The 23,453-nt window shown below is 34.1% G+C and overlaps 6 protein-coding genes across 6 annotated transcripts; 3 read left to right on the top strand and 3 right to left on the bottom strand.

Annotated features, from left to right (window-relative positions):
- Nucleotides 1–12,306: 12,306 nt before the first annotated feature.
- F5B22DRAFT_652272 (peptidase M23B) lies at nt 12,307–13,050 on the top strand (the record flags this gene model as incomplete). The annotated part of the gene is made up of 2 exons (XM_047979583.1): nt 12,307–12,742; nt 12,827–13,050. 2 exons carry the CDS (start codon nt 12,307–12,309, stop codon nt 13,048–13,050), a joined length of 660 nt encoding a protein of 219 aa, XP_047825166.1.
- Nucleotides 13,051–14,162: 1,112 nt separating this feature from the next.
- On the top strand, nt 14,163–15,914 carry F5B22DRAFT_640300 (kinase-like protein; the record flags this gene model as incomplete). The annotated part of the gene is made up of 5 exons (XM_047977830.1): nt 14,163–14,528; nt 14,574–14,690; nt 14,777–14,958; nt 15,007–15,712; nt 15,873–15,914. 5 exons carry the CDS (start codon nt 14,163–14,165, stop codon nt 15,912–15,914), a joined length of 1,413 nt encoding a protein of 470 aa, XP_047825165.1.
- An 872-nt stretch (nt 15,915–16,786) lies between these two features.
- F5B22DRAFT_652269 (ribosomal protein S14) lies at nt 16,787–17,291 on the top strand (the record flags this gene model as incomplete). Its single annotated transcript, XM_047979582.1, has 5 exons — nt 16,787–16,848; nt 17,009–17,057; nt 17,118–17,137; nt 17,196–17,226; nt 17,283–17,291. The coding sequence occupies 5 exons, from the start codon at nt 16,787–16,789 to the stop codon at nt 17,289–17,291; spliced, it is 171 nt and encodes a 56-aa protein (XP_047825164.1).
- A 357-nt stretch (nt 17,292–17,648) lies between these two features.
- On the bottom strand, nt 17,649–18,938 carry F5B22DRAFT_559680 (uncharacterized protein). Its single transcript, XM_047973035.1, has 2 exons — nt 18,812–18,938; nt 17,649–18,751 (listed from the first exon to the last, which is right to left on the bottom strand). Exons 1-2 carry the CDS (start codon nt 18,816–18,818, stop codon nt 18,066–18,068), a joined length of 693 nt encoding a protein of 230 aa, XP_047825163.1. The 5' UTR covers nt 18,819–18,938; the 3' UTR covers nt 17,649–18,065.
- A 959-nt stretch (nt 18,939–19,897) lies between these two features.
- On the bottom strand, nt 19,898–20,499 carry F5B22DRAFT_630051 (uncharacterized protein). The gene is made up of 2 exons (XM_047976516.1): nt 20,297–20,499; nt 19,898–20,218 (listed from the first exon to the last, which is right to left on the bottom strand). Exons 1-2 carry the CDS (start codon nt 20,367–20,369, stop codon nt 20,025–20,027), a joined length of 267 nt encoding a protein of 88 aa, XP_047825162.1. The 5' UTR covers nt 20,370–20,499; the 3' UTR covers nt 19,898–20,024.
- Nucleotides 20,500–21,086: 587 nt separating this feature from the next.
- Nucleotides 21,087–23,080, bottom strand: F5B22DRAFT_662206 (cytochrome P450 oxidoreductase; the record flags this gene model as incomplete). Its single annotated transcript, XM_047980425.1, has 4 exons — nt 21,087–21,896; nt 21,969–22,352; nt 22,413–22,776; nt 22,891–23,080. The coding sequence occupies 4 exons, from the start codon at nt 23,078–23,080 to the stop codon at nt 21,290–21,292; spliced, it is 1,545 nt and encodes a 514-aa protein (XP_047825161.1). The 3' UTR covers nt 21,087–21,289.
- Nucleotides 23,081–23,453: the final 373 nt, after the last annotated feature.

The following is a 23,453-nucleotide window of genomic DNA, read 5'->3' as shown; positions in this document are numbered from 1 at the left end:
CTCCCACTTGACCTGGCCACCCAATTGACCTGGCCACCCCCCTAGCCCATACAATAAACGTCGGTGCACTAATCACGTGATAATTTAATAACTCTACAAATAATAGTCGTATGAAACAATAAAATATACCATTAGATTCGTAATAAAAAGAGCTATTTAACGGTACCCTTTACTAATTCTTACGACTTATATTCGCGGAGTTATTAGACAATACGCTAAAGTAAGCGCTAAATTAATCCCTGCTTAGTGCCCCTTTAACGTATTGCTTAATATCTCGCTTAATAAATTTTGTAAAAAATAGTAAAAAATACCTCTGGATTCCCCTTTAAATAACGGATTTAAAGGTACTAACCATTAAATCGTACGATTAATATTCGTAAAGTTATTATAAATTGAAATAATGGGATTTTATATAGGTTAAGGGGGTGGCCAGCTCAATTAGGTGGCCAGGTCAAGTGGGAGATGCGTTAACTATTATAGCTTTTATTTATTTATTTAGCTATTTAAGCGGTTTTAATATATTAAGCTATTTTTTATAAAACTTTTATATTTTAATTAATAAGTTTTTAAAATTCTTTATTAAATATTAAATATTATTAAAGTTATAACCTTTTTAAGCAATTTAATATTATAGCATTTTATTATGCCTTATTATTTATAACTTAAATAGCTATTTAACTTTTTATTTTAATCCTCCTTTAATATTTTTAAGTTTTAATAATGGTTAAGTTTATTAAAGTAATAGGTTTTTATTCGCTTTATATAATTAATTTATATAAAAAAGGTTAATTATTTTTATTAACTTTAAAAGGTTTAATATATAGCTATATTCTCTTTTTTTAAATATTTTAAAAGGTTTAATTTATTAAAAGTTTAATTAAATAGTTAAACTATTAGTTATAAAACCCTTCTTTTTTAGGAAGACCTTATCTTTTATATAAAAGTTTATTAAGTATTACTTTTTATTTACCTATACTTTTTATTTCTTTTATATAGCTTTTATTGCTTTATAAGCTGCCTTTTATACCTTATAGGTTTATTATACTAATTGTTAAGCTAGCCTTTTAAATACTATCTTTTTAATAATATTTAATAAAGGTAATAATAAAGGGTTCCTTATATTAATTCCTATTAAAACCTTTAATAGTACTATATTAATAATTAAATATTAAAAGGTATTATATATAAAATTTAATATAAATAAATAGGGGCTTTAATTATCCTAATATTTATTAATATAAAAGTATAATTATTAATTTAACTTTTAATTTATAAACTTTATAGCTCTTTATATTTAGGGGTAAAAGGTATTTTTATACTAGTATTTAATATAGGTTAATTTATTAATTTTTATTAAAAAGTATAAAACAAAGGGTTTTATATTATTTAAAATTTATACCTTTAAAAAACTTAAAAAACGGTAGGTATATTTATAATATTAATATATTATATTTTCCGTTATATCGTTTTTTTATTAAGTATTATAATTAATAAGCGGTTAAATTTATTAATAAATACTTATATATAATTATAGTTATACTTATTTAAAGGTATATTTTTCCTATTAATTATAATATAACGTTAAATAACTATAGGGATTAATAATAGGTATAATAATTTAAGTATTTTATTTTAAGGAATTTTATTTTATTAATAATTATAATAATTATAAATATATATTTAAATATTTCGTTTTAATAAAGGCTAATAATAATCCTATTTAATTATTTTAATATATTTATTTTATTTAAAATAAATAGTAATTATTAAATAGTAAGCTTTTTTAATTAAAGCTATTTAAAAATAAACCTTTAAATTAAAGGTTTACTTTAAAATAATTAACTAATAGTTTTTATATTTTAAACTTTATTTTTTGTTTTTTTATTAAATTAAATTTATTAAATTAAAGCTATATAATATTATTACCTCCTTTTTTATAATAATTATTAACCTTTTTAAAGCTTTAAATAAAATTAAAGTTATATTATATTCTTTAACTTTATAAGCTTTAATAATTAATAAATTAACTATTTTATAGGATAATATATTTACTATTATATTCTTTTAATTAAATTAATATTAAAAGGTAATATTAAAGTTAAATAAAAAGTTTACCTATTTTATTTATTTTATAAAAAGGACTTTTTTAATAATAAAATATAATAAAGCTTAATAATTAATTATTATAAAAAACTTTATATTTAATAGCTTTAAGTAATTATACTTTATAATTTAAATTATAATTAATAATTCTTTATTTTATATAGGATAAGCTTATTTAACTAATAATATAATCTTTAAAAAGTATTCTATAAGCTTTTAAATATTATTTTTTTATTATTATTAAATAGCTTTACTAATAATATTTTAAAAAGTATTAGTTTTAATTTTAATAAATTAATTAAACTAAAAAAAGGCTAATATTAATACTTTATAAATTAATTTCTTTATTAATGTTAAAGCTTTTTATTATTTATTACCTATTTTAAATAATATACCCTTTTTAAATAAATAGTTTAAAGGTTTAACTATATCGTTAATATAATATATAAATATTTAAATAAAGTTATATAGCTTTAAAAATAAATAAATAGCTTAAGTATTAATTAAATTTTTAAATTTTTAACTAATAATAATATTTATCTTTTTAAGGTTTATTTAAATACTTTATTTAACCTTTAGAATTATATTTAAATAATTTATAAAAATTATATTAAAGCAGGATTTTTTTATATTTCCTTAAAGCTTAACATTATAAAAGTAATATATTACCTTTTTATATTATTCCTAATATTCTTTTTTATTATTTATAAATATTAAAACATTATTAATGTAAATATTAATAAAAAGGTTAAATAGTTTATATAATTAAAAATTAATAAAGTTTTATTATTAAATAGGGCTAATTTTTAATTTAAAGGGTAGGATTAACTATTAAAACATTCCTTATTAAATCTGAAATATTATTAAATATTAAAATTTTAAAGCTATCCTTAATTTATAAAAAGCTTTAATAATATTAAATTTAATATAACATTTAACCCTTTAATTATTATATATAATACTATTTAAATTTAATATTAAAATAATATAATCTTTTAAATATTTATTTTTTTATTAATAATTAATATAAAACTATTTTTTAATTAAATTTAATTTAAAAGTAAAAAGAATAGGGAAAGTATTTACTTTTATATAAGGTTTAATAAAGTTATAGGTTAACAATTTATCTATTACTTCTTTTTTTAATAATAGGTATTAAATTAAAATTCGGTATTAAAAAAGGCTATTTAAAGGGTTATTAATAATAGTTTTAAAAACTATATTATATCTTAATTATAATAGGGATAATCTATTAACTTTTACTTTTAAAAAAAACCCTTTTAAATAAGTTAATTCCTTAAGGATTAAATAATAAATTAATTTAATATATTTTAAATTTTCGTTTTATAAAAAGGAAATATACTTATTATTAAAGGTCTTTTAAATCTTTTTTAATATTATTATATCTACCTTTAAAACTATTTTAATAAATTTAATAGGTATTAATTTATTTAAGAATATCCTTTTCTTCTATTATTTCTATTTAAAGTTTAACTTAATTTTTTTAATAAGTTATTAAATAATCTTTTTGTTTTAAAATTACTTTATCTTTAAGCTTTTTAATTAAATATCTTTTTAAAAGCCTATAGTTAATTACTTTAAAATAATATATTTCTTTTTTAAAGCAATATCCTTCCAATTAATATTTTATTAAATAATAGGGTTAATTTATTAATTATTAGGAAACTTTTACCTAATTTTAATTATAGGTAAAAATAGGGCAAAGGGGAATAAATCTTTTAATTAATATAATATTTAATAAATATAATTTAAAATAACTTTATTTTTAATTAATTACTTTAAATTAATTATAATATTATATTTAATATTAATAATTTAAAAGGTTTAATTTTTAAACCTTTATTTATTTACTTTTAAAATAATGGTAAAGTATTAATTAATTATATTAATAAGTTACTTTTAATAATTATTTAATTGTTATAATTATTTAAAAGTAATTAACTTAGCTTTTAATTAGTAACTAATATAATAAACTAATTTATAACTAATTATTAAATATACTTAAGCTTTAATATTATATAATATAATAGCTTTTATTTTAAAATTATTTATTTATATTTAAATAGGGTATATAAATTAAATAATATTTTAATTACTTTTTATATAGGTTAAAAATAGTTTATAAATTATTAAGGAATCTTTTAACAGTTTAATTAATTTTTTAATTTAAATTTAATAAAAAAGGAATTAATAAACTTTTCTTTACTTTTTTCGTTTTATATTTAAGCTATATTTTTACTTTTAATAAGGTAATTTATAATATAATGTCCTATTTTACTATAGCTAAAGTAGGTATTATTCTTTTAATAAGTTTTCTTTTTTTCTTTTAAAAGCTTTATTCCTTTAAGGTTTATTATAATATTCCTTTTATTTATATTTTTCTTATTATTAAAGTTATAATTAATAAAACTAATAACTTATTTTTATTATTTTATTATAAAAGTGTTTATATAATATTAATAAATTAATATTAGCTTTAAATACTTTAGTTTTAAGGTTAAAATTAATATATTTTTATAAAAATTAAAACTATTTAAATTTAAGCAACTTTAACTTTAATATTAAGTTATTAAATTAAAAAATAAATTAATAAATATTAAAACTTAATTTAAAGTAAAACTTATTTAAAACGTTTTATACCTAGGTAGCTTAATTTAAGTTATAATAGGTTATTTTTAATATTTATATTATTTTAATTAAATTATTATATAGTTAAATAATAAAACGGAAATAAATTTTAATTGCTTTTTTAATATTTTTTTTAAAAGGGATATAATATAATATATTTAACTTTTTTTAATATAATATATTATTATATCTTTTTTAAATTTATTAATTAACTTTTTTAATTAATTATTAAATAAATCTTTATTTTTAAAAAAAATATTTAAATTAATTTTATAAATTTTAACCTTTTTTATATATTTTAAATTTAAACCTATAAAGTTACCTATTAAACTAATTATTTTAAAAATAATTTATATAATTATATTAATTAGTTTAAAGTTAATCTTATTAAAAATACTTTTAATTATACTTTTTTATAATGTTAGGGTTAAGCTACCTTTTTTTATTTAAGCTTAAAAAGTAATAATCTATTTTTATAACTATTGGATTAAAGTAGCTTAATTAATAGTATTTATTTTATTTATTAATTAGGATAATTTTATTAATCCTTTATTTAAATTAAGGTTTAATGGTAGAAGCGTTATATTTTCCGGTTCGGGGTTTAAAAAGTCCTAAAAGCTATCTTTAAACTTAATATTAATATCTTTTTCCTTAATAAAAGGAATAAAGTTTTAAATTAATTATTTATTAATTATAAAAATATTAAGTATAATATATAATAATAATTGTTAAAATCGTCTTAGGTTATTTATTTTAATTAAGGTCTTCTTAGTTTTAAAGGGTATAGGGTTTAATTTATAAATCGTGGATAATAATAATTAAATATAGGTAATATATTTAAATAACATTTATTAACAAAAAGGAGGAGCTTAAAATAATATTATAATTAAAAGTTTAAAGTATAGCTATATTAATACTATAAATAAAGATTTTAAGCTAAGGAAGAAAGGAAGGAAAGATGAAATTAAAATATAAATATATATAAAGATATATATATACTAATAGCTATTATAAGTTATATAACCTTATTAATATAAGTTTTATATATTTTTATAATATCCCTTTATAATATATATAATGTTCCGGTATAATATATATTTAATACATTTATTATATAATTTATAAATTATATAAGAATTATAAAATAAATAAATACCTTTATATTTTATATTAATAAGTTTTTAAATGGAAATTAAAATAAATTAATAAAAAGAAGTTAAATATTATTAAGGTTTTAAATTTAAATATAAGGATTATACTTAATATTATTAAATTTTTAAAAGGGTAATAAAAAGTTATTAAAAGAAATTAATAAATTAAAAAAATAATAATTAAAAAACCTTATTTATATTTATAATAATAGCTTATATAATAAATTTTTAAACCTTTATATTATAATTAATAAATAAAAGCTTAAAGTAATATTAGCTTATTTTTATTTTACTTTATTATTATAATTATTTAATAGTAATAGGGTTATTTATAATAGTTAATTATTAAAATTAAATAGAAGTTAATAATATAATAACGCATCTCCCACTTAACCTGGCCACCCAATTGAGCTGGCCACCCCCCTAACCTATATAAAAATCCAATGTTTCAATCTATAATAACTTGACCAATATTGGGCCCATAATAGAATAATTAATACTATTAGATCCGTTATTTAATAAGGAATCCAGCGGTACTTTTTACTATTTTTTATAAAATTTATTAAGCGAGATATTAAGCAATACGCTAAAAGGGCGCTAGGTAAGGATTACTTTAGCGCTTACTTTAGCGTATTGCTTAATAACTCTACGAATATAGGTCGTATAAATTAATGGAGGGCACCGTTAAATAGCTCTCTTTATTTTAAATCTAATGGTATATTTTATTATTCTATACAACCAATATTCGTAAAGTTATTAAATTATCACGTGATTAACGCACCGACGTTTTTTATATGGGCTAGGGGGGTGGCCAGGTCAATTGGGTGGCCAGGTCAAGTGGGAGATGCGTTAACCTTTATTATATTTAAAAATATTAAAATTTATAAATTTATAAAGGATAAATAATAATTAAAGTTTATAATATTATTTATAAATATATATTATAAAAAGAATAAAAAGTTTTAATTCTTTAACCCTTTTATATAATAATTAATATTATTATTAATTATTTAAATAGTTTATATTAAAATAATTAAAATAATTAAATTAATTATTAATTATAAAGTAAAGGGGAACGTTTTATTATTTATATTAAAGGCTTTTTATAATAAATATATAATAAAAGTTAAATATAATTATTTAAATTTAATAATTTAATACTTTTATAACTATTTTAAAAAATTAATTAATTTAAATATTAATAATTTATTTATTCTTTTTAATTTAAAAGGAAAGAAATATAAATTTAAAATTAAAACTAATATTATAAATATATTTAATATAAAATATATTATAAATATTATAATAAATATTTTTATATTTAATTTATATAATAATAAAAGTAATTAAATATAAATAATAATTATTATATTATATAATATATAAATAAAGTTAATTATAAAAAAATTATAGGAATTATTTAACGTTAAATTGATTTATAAGCTTATTAAGGTTTAAATAGTAATAATTAATTAAAGTAATAAGGTTAACGCATCTCCCACTTGACCTGGCCACCCAATTGACCTGGCCACCCCAATAACCTATATAAAACCCCATTATTTCAATCTTTAATAACTTTACGAATATTAATCGTACGATTTAATAATTAATACTGTTAAATCTGTTAGTTAAAGGGGAATCTAAAGGTATTTTTTACTATTTTTTACAAAATTTATTAAGCGAGATATTAAGCAATACGCTAAAGGGGCGCTAAGCAAGGATTAATTTAGCGCTTACTTTAGCGTATTGCTTAATAACTCCGCGAATATAAGTCGTAAGAATTAGTAAAGGGTACCGTTGAATAGCTCTTTTTATTACGAATCTAATGGTGTATTTTATTATTTCATACGACTATTATTTGTAGAGTTATTAAATTATCACGTGATTAGCGCACCGACGTTTATTGTATGGGCTAGGGGGGTGGCCAGCTCAATTAGGTGGCCAGGTTAAGTGGGAGATGCGTTAAAATAATAATAATTAATATTATATATTTATTATAATTAGGTTTTTTTAAGGATTATAATTTATTATATATATTATTTTTATAAGTTATATATATAAATATTTAAATTAATTATATAGCTATTTAAAAAAAAGTTAGTTTTAAAAATAAATTAATAATAAAGCTTTAAAAGTTTAAAAATTATTATAAAAAAAGAAATATAATAAAAATATTTAAATTAATAATATAAGGAAAATAATGTTTAAATTATTATTAAACCTATAATAAAGAATAATAAAGCTATAAAGTAATAAAATGCTTTAATTATAATAAATAATATTATATTAAAAATTATAATTAATTTATAATACTTATAATAGTTTAAATTAATATATTTAAAATATATTTAATTATTAATTTAAATATTAACCCCTTTAAATTAATAAAACTTTTAATTATATATATATAATAAATTATATAAAAAATTAAAGGTATTATAATAAATACTTTAATTAATTAATAAATTAATATAATTTTAAACTTTAAAGTAATTTAATAATAGGCTAATAAGTTTAAAATATAAAATAATAATAAAAAAAAATATAATTAATATATTAAGCTATAAATAAAAAAGGTTAAATTAAAATATATAAATAAGTTAAATTTATTTTTAAGCTTTATTTATAATATTAAAAATAAATAAATAAATAATATTTTTATAAAGGAAATTATTTTTTTACTTTAAATAAAATTTATAATTAAAAAACTTTTAAATAATATATTAATTTTTATTAAATAAAATATTATTAATTATATTATTAACATTTTAAATTAATTAATTATAATTTAAAAAATTACTTTTTTTAATAAATAAATTATATATATTATATTATATAAATAATATATTACCTTTATTAATATAAATATAAGTTTAATTTTTATATTTAAAATATAAAAGTAAAACTTTATTTAATTAATTATAAGCTTATAAAAGATATATATTAAAGGTATTTTATATCTAATATAAATTAAACGTATAATAATAAAAGATTAATATAATATATAATAAATTAATTATAATGCTATAAAGTTTTTTATAAAACTTTAAATTAATAATTAAATTAAAAACTATAATTAAAGTATTAATAAAGAAAATGCTACCTTTTTTAATAAAATTTTTAAATAAATAATAATAAATAATAATAAATAATAATAAATTTAAAAATAATAAATAAAAATTAATTAATATAAATTAAACTTAATATTTAAAGGATTTAACCTTTTTAAATTAAGAAAATATTAAAAAGAATATTTTTAATAAATAATAATACCTTATATTATTTTAATTATTTTAACTTAAAGGTTTTAATTATTTAATTTACCTTTTTTATTTAATAGTTCCTTTAATTATATTTATTAATTTAATTATTTTAATTAATTTAATTATATTTATTATTTTAACCATTTTAATTAATTTAACTTAATTTATATTAATATAATAAATATATAATAAAAGTTTTATTTTATAATTCTTTAATTTACTTTTCCTATTTAATAATTATTATAATAATTATATAATAAAAGTTTTATTTTATAATTTTTTAATTTATTTCTTTTATTTAATAATTATTATAATAAATATTTAATTATTTTTTATTAATAATTATAAAGATATAGTTTTATTAATAAAAGGGGGGGTTATTATATAATAAAGTTATATAATAAACTAATTAAGGCTTACCTTATTATATATTTAGACTATAGTTCTTTAAGTAGCCTAAGGGGCCTGGGAATTAATTAGTTTATATTACTAGATTGGTCCTATTTAGATCCTATTTTGCGTAGATCGTAACCTCCACGCCCTACGCGCCCTCAGATTGAGTGTCTCTAGTACGTAACGAAGTCACGTGATAGACCGACCGGGGCCTACCCCACCATGTATTTAGACCGTAGTTCTCTAGGTAGCCCGAGGGGCCTGGGAGTTAGTTAGTTCATGTTACTAGATTGGTCCTATTCAGATCCTATTTTGCGTAGATCGTGACCTCCACGCCCTACGCGCCCTCAGATTGAGTGTCTCTAGCCCATTACAGAGGGGCTTATTGTATACCTTGTACAGCCCTTCTGACAGGTCCCTCCAGCCTTCTTGCAGGTAAAGCTGAAGCTATGTATGTACAGCAGGGGTCTTCTTGTTGCCTTACAACCTTGTGCCAAGAGTAAAAAACAAAGGATATCGGAACACGTTTCAAATTAGCAATTACATAGTTTATTGATACTCGTAACACGTTACTAACACTTAAACATATCCTCATTCCACTCCGCTATGCTAATGGTAACAATCCAACCTAAGAGCTCCAATAGAACAGACTTTCCGCATCACTTTTCAAAGTCCCGTTCCTTCACGGTTGTTCCGTCGCGAGTAGGTGATGCCGTGAGGTCTAGAAACGATTGAGGAGTCTCCGTCTAGGCTGCCAAAGTGGTATCCGGTACAGCAGCCGAACAGAAATATGGACGCTCTTCCATCGTCTCTCGAGGTAGTGCGTTGGTCGCCGAGGAGAAATATACCTAGCCATAACAACGACACGTGCGGTCGTCGATGTGCAAAAAACCTGGCTAGTTGGCGTATGTCTTCTATCTTAAGAATAGGTCTGAGTGCGCAGAGTATCGAACTTAGCCAGGGACTGACCAAGTTGCAGTCTATCTCCAGTTGCCAGAATATGCTCCAAACCATGGAACCAAACAGTGTCGGCTGCATGCTCAGGGTCAATTGGAGAGTCTTGCTATATGCAGATCCTGTAAAGGATCTCGCCGTTACACACGACTGAGCTGTTGTCCTCTGGTGATCTCTAGCCAATATGGCTTCCAAGGCGCGGCGCAATCTGGCTGTTAATAAGATGACTATCAATCTACGGAGCTTTGTACCCGATGCCGTGCCCGTTCCCGCCGCCGTGGTAGCTGTGGGCGGTCTTGGCAACAATTTCTGTACGTGCTGTACAGAGTCGCAAGACATGACGTCCTCGATTTCCCGGACACCAAGGGAGAGGAGTAACAAAAGGGCTGTCAAGTTTTATGAAGCGACAGTAACGTATAAATCAATCTCAATATTCTAGGCATTGTGGTGGCAGTATTGTGACGCTTCACAGATCACCTCTTAATCCTAATGCCAGGTACAGGACAAACAGAGAATTGGATTGAGCGAGGTACCTAAGGTTAGACAGTTATACAAACCGATCCCTCACCCCTTCCTTCTTTTCCTAGCTTTGTTTCTGAACTGTTAAGGGCTCTGCCCGCGAAGTTGGTGTCCTCTCTCCGCCCTACTGCTTCACATTCCCCTCAGACGATGTGCCGCTCGCCTATGCTACTGGAACGACATATGAGTTGGAAGTGCAATATGGCGCTTGCTGTCTAAAGCTCCGGGGTTGGCGGTAAGACCATCTCAGCCTCTACGGACAAAGCTTGTAATATAAGGAACTCGGAACGAGAGCCTGTGCTGACTCCCGGGTCATCGCGGAGGATGCGGCGACATCGGTCTGTCTCCGAACTTTTCGGGGTGGAGATACCGTATGTGTCCACCTACTACTATAGTTAGACTTCACAAATCACTTCAAACTGGGCTCGACCTCCCAGTAGGATTGAGTCTACATCTTATGCTTTACCGGTGATAGCGACGCATACATTCTTAATGGTCTTTTCGGGTAAAGTCAGCTTTGCCCTTTTCAGAAGGATTAAACGGTAGACCTTCCCCTTTGGTGCATTCGCGATCCATGCCCCCACCCCTTATGTTTGAGCTTATGTTTCCTAGCGACCTTCCTTTCTATCACTTGCTCCTGTCTAAACTGTCGCAATTTTCTAACGGAGACGGCTTAATCCCACCTTCATGTCAGACAGCATGTAACGTTCTCTCAAGCACCGTGGTATCGCCGGCGCCACTTCCTTTCGAGTTTCAGGACCGCAAGGCTCTCAGGGCTGTGCCCGTTAGCACTAGTAAAGATTCCTACGGAACCAGAGCTGAATATGGGAGCTCGAGAACCTCATAGTTACCTTAAGCTTACCGCATTTTCAGCTTCAGAATGGAGGATTTTTAATTTGACCGACTTCCTAACAAAGGTAACAACGTGACCACTTGATAAGCTGCCTTGACTGTTTTGCGATGCAATTGTCAATCCGGAAAAGGTAAACGGACGACCTCGCCATCAGCGGGACGGACTTGGTAACCTGTTGCTAGGACAGGATGGTTAAGTCTAGACAAGCCACTGAGGCCCATCAATGAATATATAAAGAGGAGTGATGATCCCTCCCCAAAACATCATTTTCATCTCTTTATCACTATCACAGACCATCTCGTCGCTTAAACACTCATTTCTTATCAGACTATCACTCCTTAACAGACTTTCATTCCTTAGTAGTCTCTTATTTCTAAACAGACTTACATTCCTTGACAACATCACGTCTCAAACCATCACTATGCAGAAATCTATTCTATTCTTCCTCGGCGCCCTCGCCTCGACCGTTGCTGCTGCCCCCCAGTACACTGCCAGCAGCCTCCTTTATGCCAGAGAAGGAGAATGCTCCAGCGCGGCTCAATGTCCCGCTGGATACTGCTGCTCTCAGTATGGCTACTGCGGTACTGGCGCTGAATACTGTGGCGGTGGTGGCAACAGCGGCGGCGGTGGCAGCGGCGGCGGGAGCGGAAGCTACCCGGGTCTCGACGATGTTCAAAGCCGTAATGCCGCTGCCGCCATAGGTGAGGTCCGCGCCGAGGGTCTCAACCGACAGGCTTGTCTTGCCGTCATCAGCACTGCCCTTCAGGAGTCCACTTTGCACATCTATGCCAACAACGCTGTTCCCGAGTCTCTGAACTACCCCCATGATCTCGTAGGCGGAGACCAAGATAGCGTTGGTAAGTTTTATCCTATGCATCGACCCGTCGTCCGTATAAAGACGAAGAGAGAGCATGCTTTTACTAATATGTTTTTTGCAACAGGTATGTTCCAGCAGCGACCTCAGTGGTACCCAGATATTGCGAAAGACATGTCTGCTGCTGGCAGCACCAGCCAGTTCCTGGCGGCTATGGTTGCCATCCCCGGATGGCAAACCATGGAAATTTCGGCCCTCGACCAAGCTGTGCAGAAGGCTGAGGCTGGAAATCTTTATGCTCAACGCATTCCCCTTGCTACCCAAGTCTGCGATGCTGCTGGGGGCTGGTAAGCTTTTCCCGCACCCAACCGATTGGTGCAGCACGCTTGTATAGCAATTTGTGCTTTCTAGATGATCTTTGTGATACTGTTTTTTTTATCTATCTATTTTCCAGGGACCGGGGCGCTACTTGGGGGAAAAGGCACCATGACGGCGAGGTCATGGCAAAGTTCCAGCCATTTATATTCTCAGGACCTAAAGCGCCACTCTGCAGCAAAGTACGAGTCTAAACACTGAACAGGGGTAGTTTTATATATATATATAGGCCCAGGAATCAATACAATTAAGCCCTAACCCATACATTTACTATATCTACAACCCCTTAACCGCTACCTAAGTGCTATCTCTCACTCTGGGACGAAATTCCCTGATATATATAAATTGGAGGTACCAGCTATAGGTAAAGATCGCTAGGAATAAATGGAATTAAGACCTAAACCCCATACTCTCTTCGCACACGCTTCTTACTAGGCTTCTTCTCACTCTGTAGTCAAAACCCCCTATACATTATGCGGTCCCTGATCTCTCCCCTAATAGTCCTATGGTAAACTCTGGAGTGTGATTTCTCATTGGCCGGTTGTTGATAGCGTATTGTTGTGCGGAAAATTCCCACGAGCTACCCAGGCTGGCCACACCTGTCGCACAAGCTTCGCAAACTGGGCTAGAACTTGTTATAGATAGCATCACGTTACGCGGTATGAATTTTTCAGTGATACACATCGCTACACCAATACGTGTTAGAGTTAGCGGTCCTGGATTCAGCCCGTAGGTCATCGGTTTCCATCCTCGTCATTTAGGGGAAGAAGGGCAGTGTCATTCTTACACAGGGAGACGGGTCAATACCCATGTTTGTAGTTATGACATCTAGTCGCCCGGAGAAGGACTCAGTTCATGACACAGAGTGCATAGGAAATCAGTAGTTACAGGCCTAACTGCATATCCCTTACTTTGATTGCTCCTCTGCCTTGCTCCGCTGTACTCCACCTTATCATCTAACCCTATTAACATCTCCTCCTTCGCATCCAACAATTCCAGGCTTGATCGCCGCTATGGTGTCCCTTTAAACACGGCGTCTGACATCAACCCGGTCTCTATACTCCTGGAGACAATGTTAGTGGTAAAGAATGTCCACTGGAACACAGATTGACATGCACGCCCAAGGCTCGCAGATGGAAGATTCGGATCAGGGCATGCAGCCTAAGTTTGACAGCGATGCCCCCAAAGACGAACGGGTCGAGGGCGGTGAAAGTGAATATATCGAATATCGTCCATTAGGCGTGGACTACGTTGAGGACATCGGTTTATACAACACATGTAGGCATCATCCAGTGAATCTAGGTGATGTGCTGAATGGACGCTATGAGGTTGTGCGCAAACTCGGACAAGGTGGTTTTGGCCTCATCTGGCTATGCCATGATATGAAAACTAATAAATGGAGGGCGGTCAAGATTCTGACGGCATCCGACTCGGCACATTCGAAAGAAGAAAAGGTTTACAGTCATCTGTTACAGACATCTTCGCCTATGGAGCTCTAGAACAACCACCTTGTTATACCCTCGGAGCGATTTTGGATTGACGGGCCAAATGGACGTCATTATTGTATCGCTCTTCCCGTTCTTGGCGAAAACGCCGGGGATTCGCGAACACACACCGTGGCAAAAATATAAGAGAGAATAATGGGCGGATATCCAGCCAGGTGCAAATTTAATTGCACCGAGTGTGTGTTGATTTGGTGCAGGCAGTCCGCTATTTACATGAGCGAGGGGTGTGCCACGGTGACCTGAAAGCCCGGAATGTTTTGATGAGAGTGAAGGGGCTTGATAAAATTGGCAAGGATGAAATGTTGAAGCTCCTTAGACAGCCCTCTACCTTACCGGTAGAGACGGAATCAGGAAAGTCACCGGCACCACATGCACCTGAGTATCTCATTGAGCCGGCATACGGTTGGTAGGAAGGATTCGCCACCAGCTCACCTGCTATCACGGACTTTGGGGAGTCTTATCTGATTAGTGATCCGTCTGAATTCAATGTCATGTCAATTAGTTATGCACCTCCAGAAATAATCTGGCAAAAGACGTTTCAGCCGGGCTTTCATAGCGATATCTGGTCGTTAGCTGCCACTCTCTACAAATTGGTATGCAATGGGGCTATGTTTGACAGCAAAAGTTTCGGGGGCACTTTGCGTGACTTCGAGTTCTTTCCAGGTGGTCTGCCCCAGCCATACCGAGCTGTATATTGGGAGCAAATCCACGCCATGTGCGGCCGACCATCAAACACACCCATTCAGTCGGAAAACGAGACAGGGGTGATCGATGAATTAAGGTGGGAGAAACAAACAAACAAATTTGAATATAAGTCTCTGATCGAAGAGAGAGAGAAGATTGTCAAGAGAACAGGATACGCAGATCATTTTGAGGCTGCGCTCGGCCTTCCAAACAGTTATTGCCCCAACTATCACAACAAGGAGTTGACACAGGACGAACGGAACGAGCGTAAATATATTTACCTTCCCAGACAAGACGTCATCGGAGTCGCGGATTTACTGCGAAAACTGATCCGATACGACCCGGCTAAGAGGATCACCATTAGTGAGGTGGCGAATCATCCGTGGATTAAGAAATCCTCAAAGGTCTCAGCAACAACTCATATCCTAGCCCAACTCACTCCCGGAAGAGTTATAAAGGCTCTAGCGATTCTATCAGCTACGCTTATTGTTTACGTGTCTCGATCAAGACGATCGCAGACCATCTAACTAGGTAACTTCGACTTGCTAGTGTAGCCATATAAAGACTGCGGCCCTCCTCGTTAATTGCGAATATCTATATTAATAACAGGATTTATCCCTTGCTTCTTGCCTATGCACTACCTATCTCTAACCTGGCGAGAGAGATCTGATAACCTGACAATAACCCTAAAGTAAGAAAATCATACTACGACAGATTAGACCAGTAGAGGAAATTCGAAAAAGATAAATTGGCCGATTGCTGCATTGCACTTCGGCCGCACGAAAAGTTATTGCAGGCTGTTCATGATCTTTAGAGACATACAGACAATATTGAACAGTGAGGTTATATAGACTTCGCTTGATGAAACAAGTTAATGAGACCTAGGTGTTCAGGTCTGGCAAGCCAGTTGATAGAGTCGAGTCTAGACGCCAAGGTCAAGAAGGAATTGGTTGGTCAAGAACTCCTAGTTGATCATTGTAATCTGGATAGCTTCAATCTCAAGCCCGGTCATCTGCCCTTGTTATACCTCTAGTCTTACCTAGAAGCTTCTATCTCAACACTCTGACATTCATCCAGGCAATAGAAGTTTACTTGTGGGAGATATAGTAGATTGGGCCCAGCCTCAGTCTATAAGACTTGCTTTATCAACATGCTTGTCATTTGAATTTTCACACTAAGCTTGAGAGAGGTACTGGTACCTAGGTGCCTAATGGCTGGTATCAGGTGTGGCACAGCTTTATGTGGCTGGTTGGATAAGATAAGATATGCGATAAGATGTACATGGTATCACGCTTCGCTAAACGTTTGAACAGCTGTGCCCCAGGTGTCGAGTTGTACCTAGGTATCCAAATATCCACCCATCTTTCCGGAATAGGGTTACGGCGCACAGCACCACATATTTGCACTCGCAGTCCAAAATACTCTCCCAACTCGCAAATCTCAACTTCACGGTCGCAAAGCAACTTCTGCAGAGAACCTACCACCTCGGATCACCCTCCAGTTTCGTCTCACGAACCGCCAACATGTCTCACGAATCCGTCTGGTACAGCCGCCCCCGTAACTACGGCAAGGGCTCTCGTCAATGGTATGTTGGAACTTCGACACGCATTTACACCTTCGATACCAATTCTCGTATATTCTACGCGACTCTCCGTGTGCTATCTACTTTGCGCATCCGGCTGTCTGGTCGACTGGTCGACTGGAGCGCTGTCTAAGATATCTGAACGCAACTGACATGTTTACAGCCGTGTTTGCACCCACCAAGCTGGTTTGATCCGCAAGTACGGTCTCAACGTATGTATACTCTTATTCTCGTCAAACTCCTGCCGTCTGAATGTGCTAACAACGTAAAAGCTGTGCCGTCAATGCTTCAGGTACACCCTACCCTAGAAAGTCCTATATCCGGCCTAAGCGACTGACTACTCCCCACAGAGAGAAAGCCACCCAGATCGGCTTCATCAAGGTAATACTATTGACTACGACTCGTCCCTGCCCACGATGCTAACGATGGGGCTGCAGTACCGGTAAATGGCGATGGACCTATCGATACGATTTCTCTTTAACAACACCACCGATACCCTCATGCGACCGAACTTGACGATATGTCGCTCAATCCACGAGGAAATTCTGGCTAGATAGCCTTGTCTAGAGCATTTGGTCTCAAAAAGGAAACAGGAGCATGGGAAAATGAGAGGGTTAGGGTACACCATTACGAGAAATGCCAATTCCTTCGCACGCGCGCTCGCTATGTTCCCGCATTATGTGATATGTCCTTCCCAGACGAAAGAGAACCATAAAGCCAAGCTTATCCACATCCTCGATGTATCGTGCCCAACCTTCTGTCTATAGGTAGACGGCCGGTTCCCATATGTGTGCAACAGAGATTGCAGAGCCCCAGCGAAGGATGGTCTAACAGATACGTAACGCAGACAGTAGAATACAATTGAAACAAATCTTCCAGACCCCTCCACCCATCCGGCCAGTCTGATTATATTTGCAAGTTTACCTGGGCGCTCTTTCACTTTTTGTGGATGTCAGTTTTTCATATACTACGCCACTTTGTGTGAAGGTATCGAAGAACTCAAACACATGTTCGTCCTTTCAATGCCAATCCGTTTCCATTACTCACAGCCAAACTCCCACGAACGATCGAAAACTCATACAGCTTCTTTCCCGCACTGCAAACGACCAAACCAGAATCATGGCAACCCTTTTTCGTGAACTGGAACACTTCTACCGCCGGCAGCCAGTAGCCTTCGCCTCATGTGTTATGCATAGTTTCCATCGCTGAAACATATCATCTCACGAATGTGCATGCGCCTGTCCATGCTGAATATTCGCCTTATCCAATCCATAAAGCCTATAGTACTCATCCTCCATCGGCACCTCTCGCACACCTTCAGGCCTGCTGAAGTTCCTCGATGCCTCCACCGGCAGTGCGTTCGCCTCCTGCCACCGTATCAGCAGCTCCGCGTCCGTGCACCTCTTGTTCAGGTTGAAATCCGGGAACGGCACCTCCTGCGTCTCCTTCCAGTTAAACGTGACCACATCTAGATTTGCGTTGCACATCAGGTTCTCGCGCAGCACCTCGGTGCAGTGCGCGACGTGATGCCAGTGCAGGTCCGAGTACGGCCGCTTTGCTGCTTCTTGCGCCGGCTCGAACTGGCCCCATGCGATCAGCCGCAGGGTGTTCAGGCAGTGCAGCTGGTGGAAGATGTCGAGCTGCGCGACGTACGCGTTGTCCCCGAAACCGTACTCGGCCGGAAATTTGACGGCTGTGCGCGGGTCTTTGCCGATTGAAATGATGTCTGCTTCTGTGATGGGGAAGGTCCGGACCCATTCTAACGCGTCCCAGGCGTCGTCCACGTCTTTTGAGCGCTTGATTGAGTCCCGGTATTTTGAGGGGTGAGGCGGGGTGAAGAGGCTGCTGTTCATCTGCATTCCATGCTTCTTGAGCTGTTGCTCTATCTCTGTTCCCCATAGCGGTGCTGGCGTGAGTCTGTCAGTCTCAGGTAAAACGTAGTGATTGATCTGGGTGTTATACTCACAGTACATGGTGCTTGTGCGGAGCCAATTATCCTGCGGCTTCGCTCTTAAGCTGTGTTCTCGCTCTATGAGAAGTAGTACTGAGGTGAAGAAGAGGACGATATTGAACCCAGTCAAGATCCATGCCTTTTTTGCTCATGATGATGGCTTGACCTGCCATTTAGATACAGGCTCCTCTCCCGAAAGAAGCGATTCCTTAGACTGGTTGACCTCTTCATAGTCCATCGTAGGTCACCACTCATTTGTACATTAGTCGGTATAGAAAAACTCTATCCTTATGAAACTGAAGAGCTCTTCCGGTGAGCTCAGCCTCAAAGCGCCGAATGCACATAAGTTGTGCTTATACTTTACCGGGCTATGTACGCTTTCTTTTACATCCGAAACAGTCTTGTATAGTAAGCTGGTGGTCGGTTCAAGAGATACCGGCAGTAATAAGTAGAAACTCATCTTAGATTGTAATGTCTAAACAAGGTTACCTGCTTGCGAAGACAAGTGAGGTTAGAAGCTGAAAGTTTGGCGGGCTAAACATCGCATGCCTTGGGTTTACCAACGCCACATTAGTGCCAAGATTTAGAATACCTTCCTAATGAATATAAGGCATGTTTGACTATTCTCTTCCTATCTTCAAAGCTGCATTGGCTTGAACAGAGAGGAGGGCATCGAAGATAGTTGAAGCTAATTGACGAAGACTCTGACGAACCATAGCTCTCTAGGCGTCTCCCCAAAGAGCGACAACCACTGTATTATATCTATCAACCGTGGCAGCGTCTGGCTTTCTATATCCACATACATCTGAGATAATGAGCGCTTCGGCCGAGCAGCTGCAAGATCGAAGATAATACGACTATGAGGCATTTGTATCGCCTACATTTATGCCTATGCAATATCGGACTCCGTAAACATGTGGCTGCAGACCACGTGCATGATGAAGTCGGCGGTCTAAGTTATGATTGTGCATAGTGTACGTCCTTCGCTCGTTCCTCGCAACTAGTGTATTCAAGTAAGAATGCCACATCAAGTCAGCGGGAATCAAGTCACATCGGATTCACATATAGAATAATAGCCCTTACATACTTCGGATTCGTAACTTGGGCTATAATGAAAACAGCGGACTACCATTCCATGAAAAATAACTCGACGTATTATACTCATTTCTTGCGTCTCGCTCTCCGTAAACCAAGCACCTCGACTTAATGAAATCACTCTCTCCAGTTTCTACTCCTTCACGATGTTCTTGGTACCGGAGTACAGTTGAGGCAGTGTCTCCTTCCTCTTCTCACTGACCACGACATTTTTGGGACGCTCATACAGCTGAGGGAGTGCCTCCGTTCTCTTATCGTTGCTCACGATGTTCCTGGTACCCGAGTAGAGCTGAGGGGAAGATGCATCTCTTGTGACCGTTTTATCAGCTATAAGGAATGTATAAATTAGTTTGCGAAGTTCTCTCAAATTCATGAAGCAAGAGCAAGGTGATAGATGAAACTTACATTTGGCTACTGGAGCGGCGAGGGTGAGTCCAGCAATAGCTGCAATGGTGAAGATCAACTTGGAAACGTGCATTGTGACAGAGGGTTCTATTCAAAGACGTGAAAGGGAGCAACTTCAGCTAATACCCGCTCGAGCTAAATGTCAAGATTTACTTATCCTATTTTTTATTTTCTTTTCAGCAACTCGCCTTCTTCTTATACTTGACTGCTCAAAATCTTAGCGTCACTTTCTACATCTGGTGGCGTCCCAGGCCTTCCTTAACGGGCTGGCTCATCGGACTCCTATCACGCAATGCGTATTCTCCATATCGCTCATTCATCCCGCTGTCGCCCATCCTTATGCGGCTGGTAAGAACTTCTAGGACGGGGTACCAAGCGTCTTTATTCAATGTTTGCGGGTAAGGTTCGTCGATTCTTTGAAGGCTCGGCAACTAAGTGTCTGCTGACATATCCTAGCAATTCATACGGCGGTAACTTAGTCAACTATGACGCTTACAGCTTGCCAACTTCCGTCCCGTTGATTGCTTCAGCCACAATCGCGACCTGCTTACTACGAACATCCACATAAAGAACCACCTACCTACAAGACGTCCCACGCCTTCGGGAAGGTCATTTATTTTTTATTGTAATTAAGTCATGGCATCTGATTACATAACCATAGCTGCTTCCTACATGCTACAAGTCTCAATAGCCCAGGAACACACTCGTGCCCTGAGGTCCCGCTGCAATTAGATACACAGGGCCATATCGAAAAGCTTAAGTAATGAAGTTATTATCAACGTTGATGGGAAGTCCAGTCTTATTCAAATACTCTTATCGAAATTGCATAAGTGTAGATATACCTTATACAGTGTAGCCTGCGCGCGAATGAATCGAAGTCAGAATTCAAATTAAATTGAACAACATGGTACATACCTTTAGCTACAAATAATTATGCTAACATTCATTATTACAGACATGGGTAAACATGACCACCCAAAAGCATTACTAGTATTAACAGAGGTCCCGTTTCGTCACCTTGACCACCAGGCCGGTTTGCTTGCAAAACCAGAGGTTGTGCGTTTTCCACTGCGCATCTTGATTCCACATCTCGAACTTGAACTTCCTCAAGAGCTCAGGAACCAGTTTGTGGATCTCGGCTATAGATATGTTCTTGCCGATACAGGTGCGCGTACCAGCACCGAAGTGCAACATATATCGATCCATATTGGTGGCGTTATCCTTGTTCTCTAGCCACCTAGAGGGCCGATACTGGTCCGCATCAGGGCCAAAAACGGCCTTGTCAAAATGCACTACTGCGGCGTTCACGCCTAGGGTGTAACCCGAGGGAACGAACGTGCCGCAGAGCTCGAGACCTTCAGGCGGAGAAATCCTTGGTATGGTCAGCTGAACACCAGGGTGCACGCGCAACGCCTCTTTGATACAAGCACAGAGGAGCGGCAGCTTGGAGGCCTCGGCGTAGCTCGCGGGGAAATGCAGTCTACCATCATCGACCGCCGCGTCGATCTCTTCCACGAGCGCATCGTATACATCTGGGTTCTTCATCAGGTTGTAGAAGACGGACCGAAACGCAATAGCAGTCGTGTCCGAACCAGCGAATCTAGCATGTACCGTTAGTACATAAGAACGAAATACATCAAGATACTTGAACGACGTCCGAATCGTAACTTACAAGGCTACGTAGGCTTCCTGTTCAATGTCACCCATTTTGAAGTCCACTTTGGAGCCCTTCTCCATATAGATGTCATATAGTTGTTGAAGTACATCTGCTCGTGGTTCATGTTCAGGATTGGCGCTAATGTTGAATCGCTTCGCGACCACTGCCCGAGCTGCGGTGCCAATGGTGTCGACAGCCTTTAACGCCTTTATAGACCCAGGAACGGCCAAAGCTGAGGAAAGAATCAGGGGGCGCACGTATGAAGGCGCAATTGAGGTCATGCATAGGAAAGGCATGAGCAGGTCCAGCGATTGAATCCAGCTACCGTGATCATGGCTGTTCTCCATAAACCCGAACATGCGACCAAAGTAAAGCTCACCAATGACGTCGAAGGCATACCTATGAACTAAGGTTAGTCGCAATTGATTAGACCACATGGCGATTGAACACTGATCATACATCTGCAACCATTGTCCCAAATCCATCGCTTGCTGCGAGGCAGCTATGGTTTCCAATCTGTCAATGAAAACCTCGGAGCAAAGGTCAATGTACTTCTCAGACTTCAATATGTTGGCAAGACTGTAAACATGGTTCACAATCCTTCTTCTCTCCCCATGTCGCTTATCGTTCATCTCGGTGAAGGCATCCCGGTGCTTGCTAAAGTTTTGAGTATTCCACGGAGTGTAGAAGTCTGTTTTGTTCAAGGGCTGTTGAGTGCGATAGATGAGCTTGATAGCTTCCGGAGATGCGCAGGTAACCTCGTTCGGGCTGATTCTGAGGATAGGACCATATTTTTCATGAAGACGGCGTGTGGTCTTCTCCGCTGTGGATAGTTGAGATTAGCTGCGTTCCTTATTCAACTTCATATTAACGAAGACAAGTCTAGGAAACTAGCAAGTCGGCTGATCGGGAATAAGTTGCTTGAGGCAGTCCATACTTTCGCCAGTTGCTATCTGAATCATAAACCATAGTCGGCTCACGGACGCCAGCCAAGGACCCGGAACCTTGCTGAGCGGATGGAAATTTCTAGCGTAAATAATCCATCCTATCCAATACGCCACAAATATGACCATAAGGGTGGTGAATGGGTAAGATAATAAGATGGACACTCCGAAATGGGACGCCATGCTGACAGGAACCGGATCTTCATAGAAGAAAGGACTGGATAACTGCACCGTGCAAGATTACTGGTGGGGAGAGGAACTCTTCATACTTATACTACGTAGTTACCCCTCATCAGTAACGGCATCTATCATGCATTACACCACCAACATCTACAGTAATGGATATTCTGGTACTACTTATGTAGTATACATGTGTCTAGGCATTTTCAGGTTGATCAAGTGGGACGTCTTATTCCTGTATAAGGAAGTAGATGCATAAACATGTGGCAGCACACGTGGATAAAGATAGGGGTCAAATGAGGTGGAGATAGTTCTCGTAATTCTATTAGATACTGAGTATACTTTATTGTCAAACTTTTGTTATAGCCATGGTTTT

Source organism: Xylaria bambusicola, assembly GCF_022495145.1.
Source record: "Xylaria bambusicola strain CBS 139988 unplaced genomic scaffold F5B22scaffold_85, whole genome shotgun sequence".
Taxonomy (NCBI): Eukaryota; Fungi; Ascomycota; class Sordariomycetes; order Xylariales; family Xylariaceae; genus Xylaria; species Xylaria bambusicola.
The sequence above is the reverse complement of the archived record's forward strand: the minus strand, read 5'-3'. Positions and strand labels throughout refer to the sequence as shown.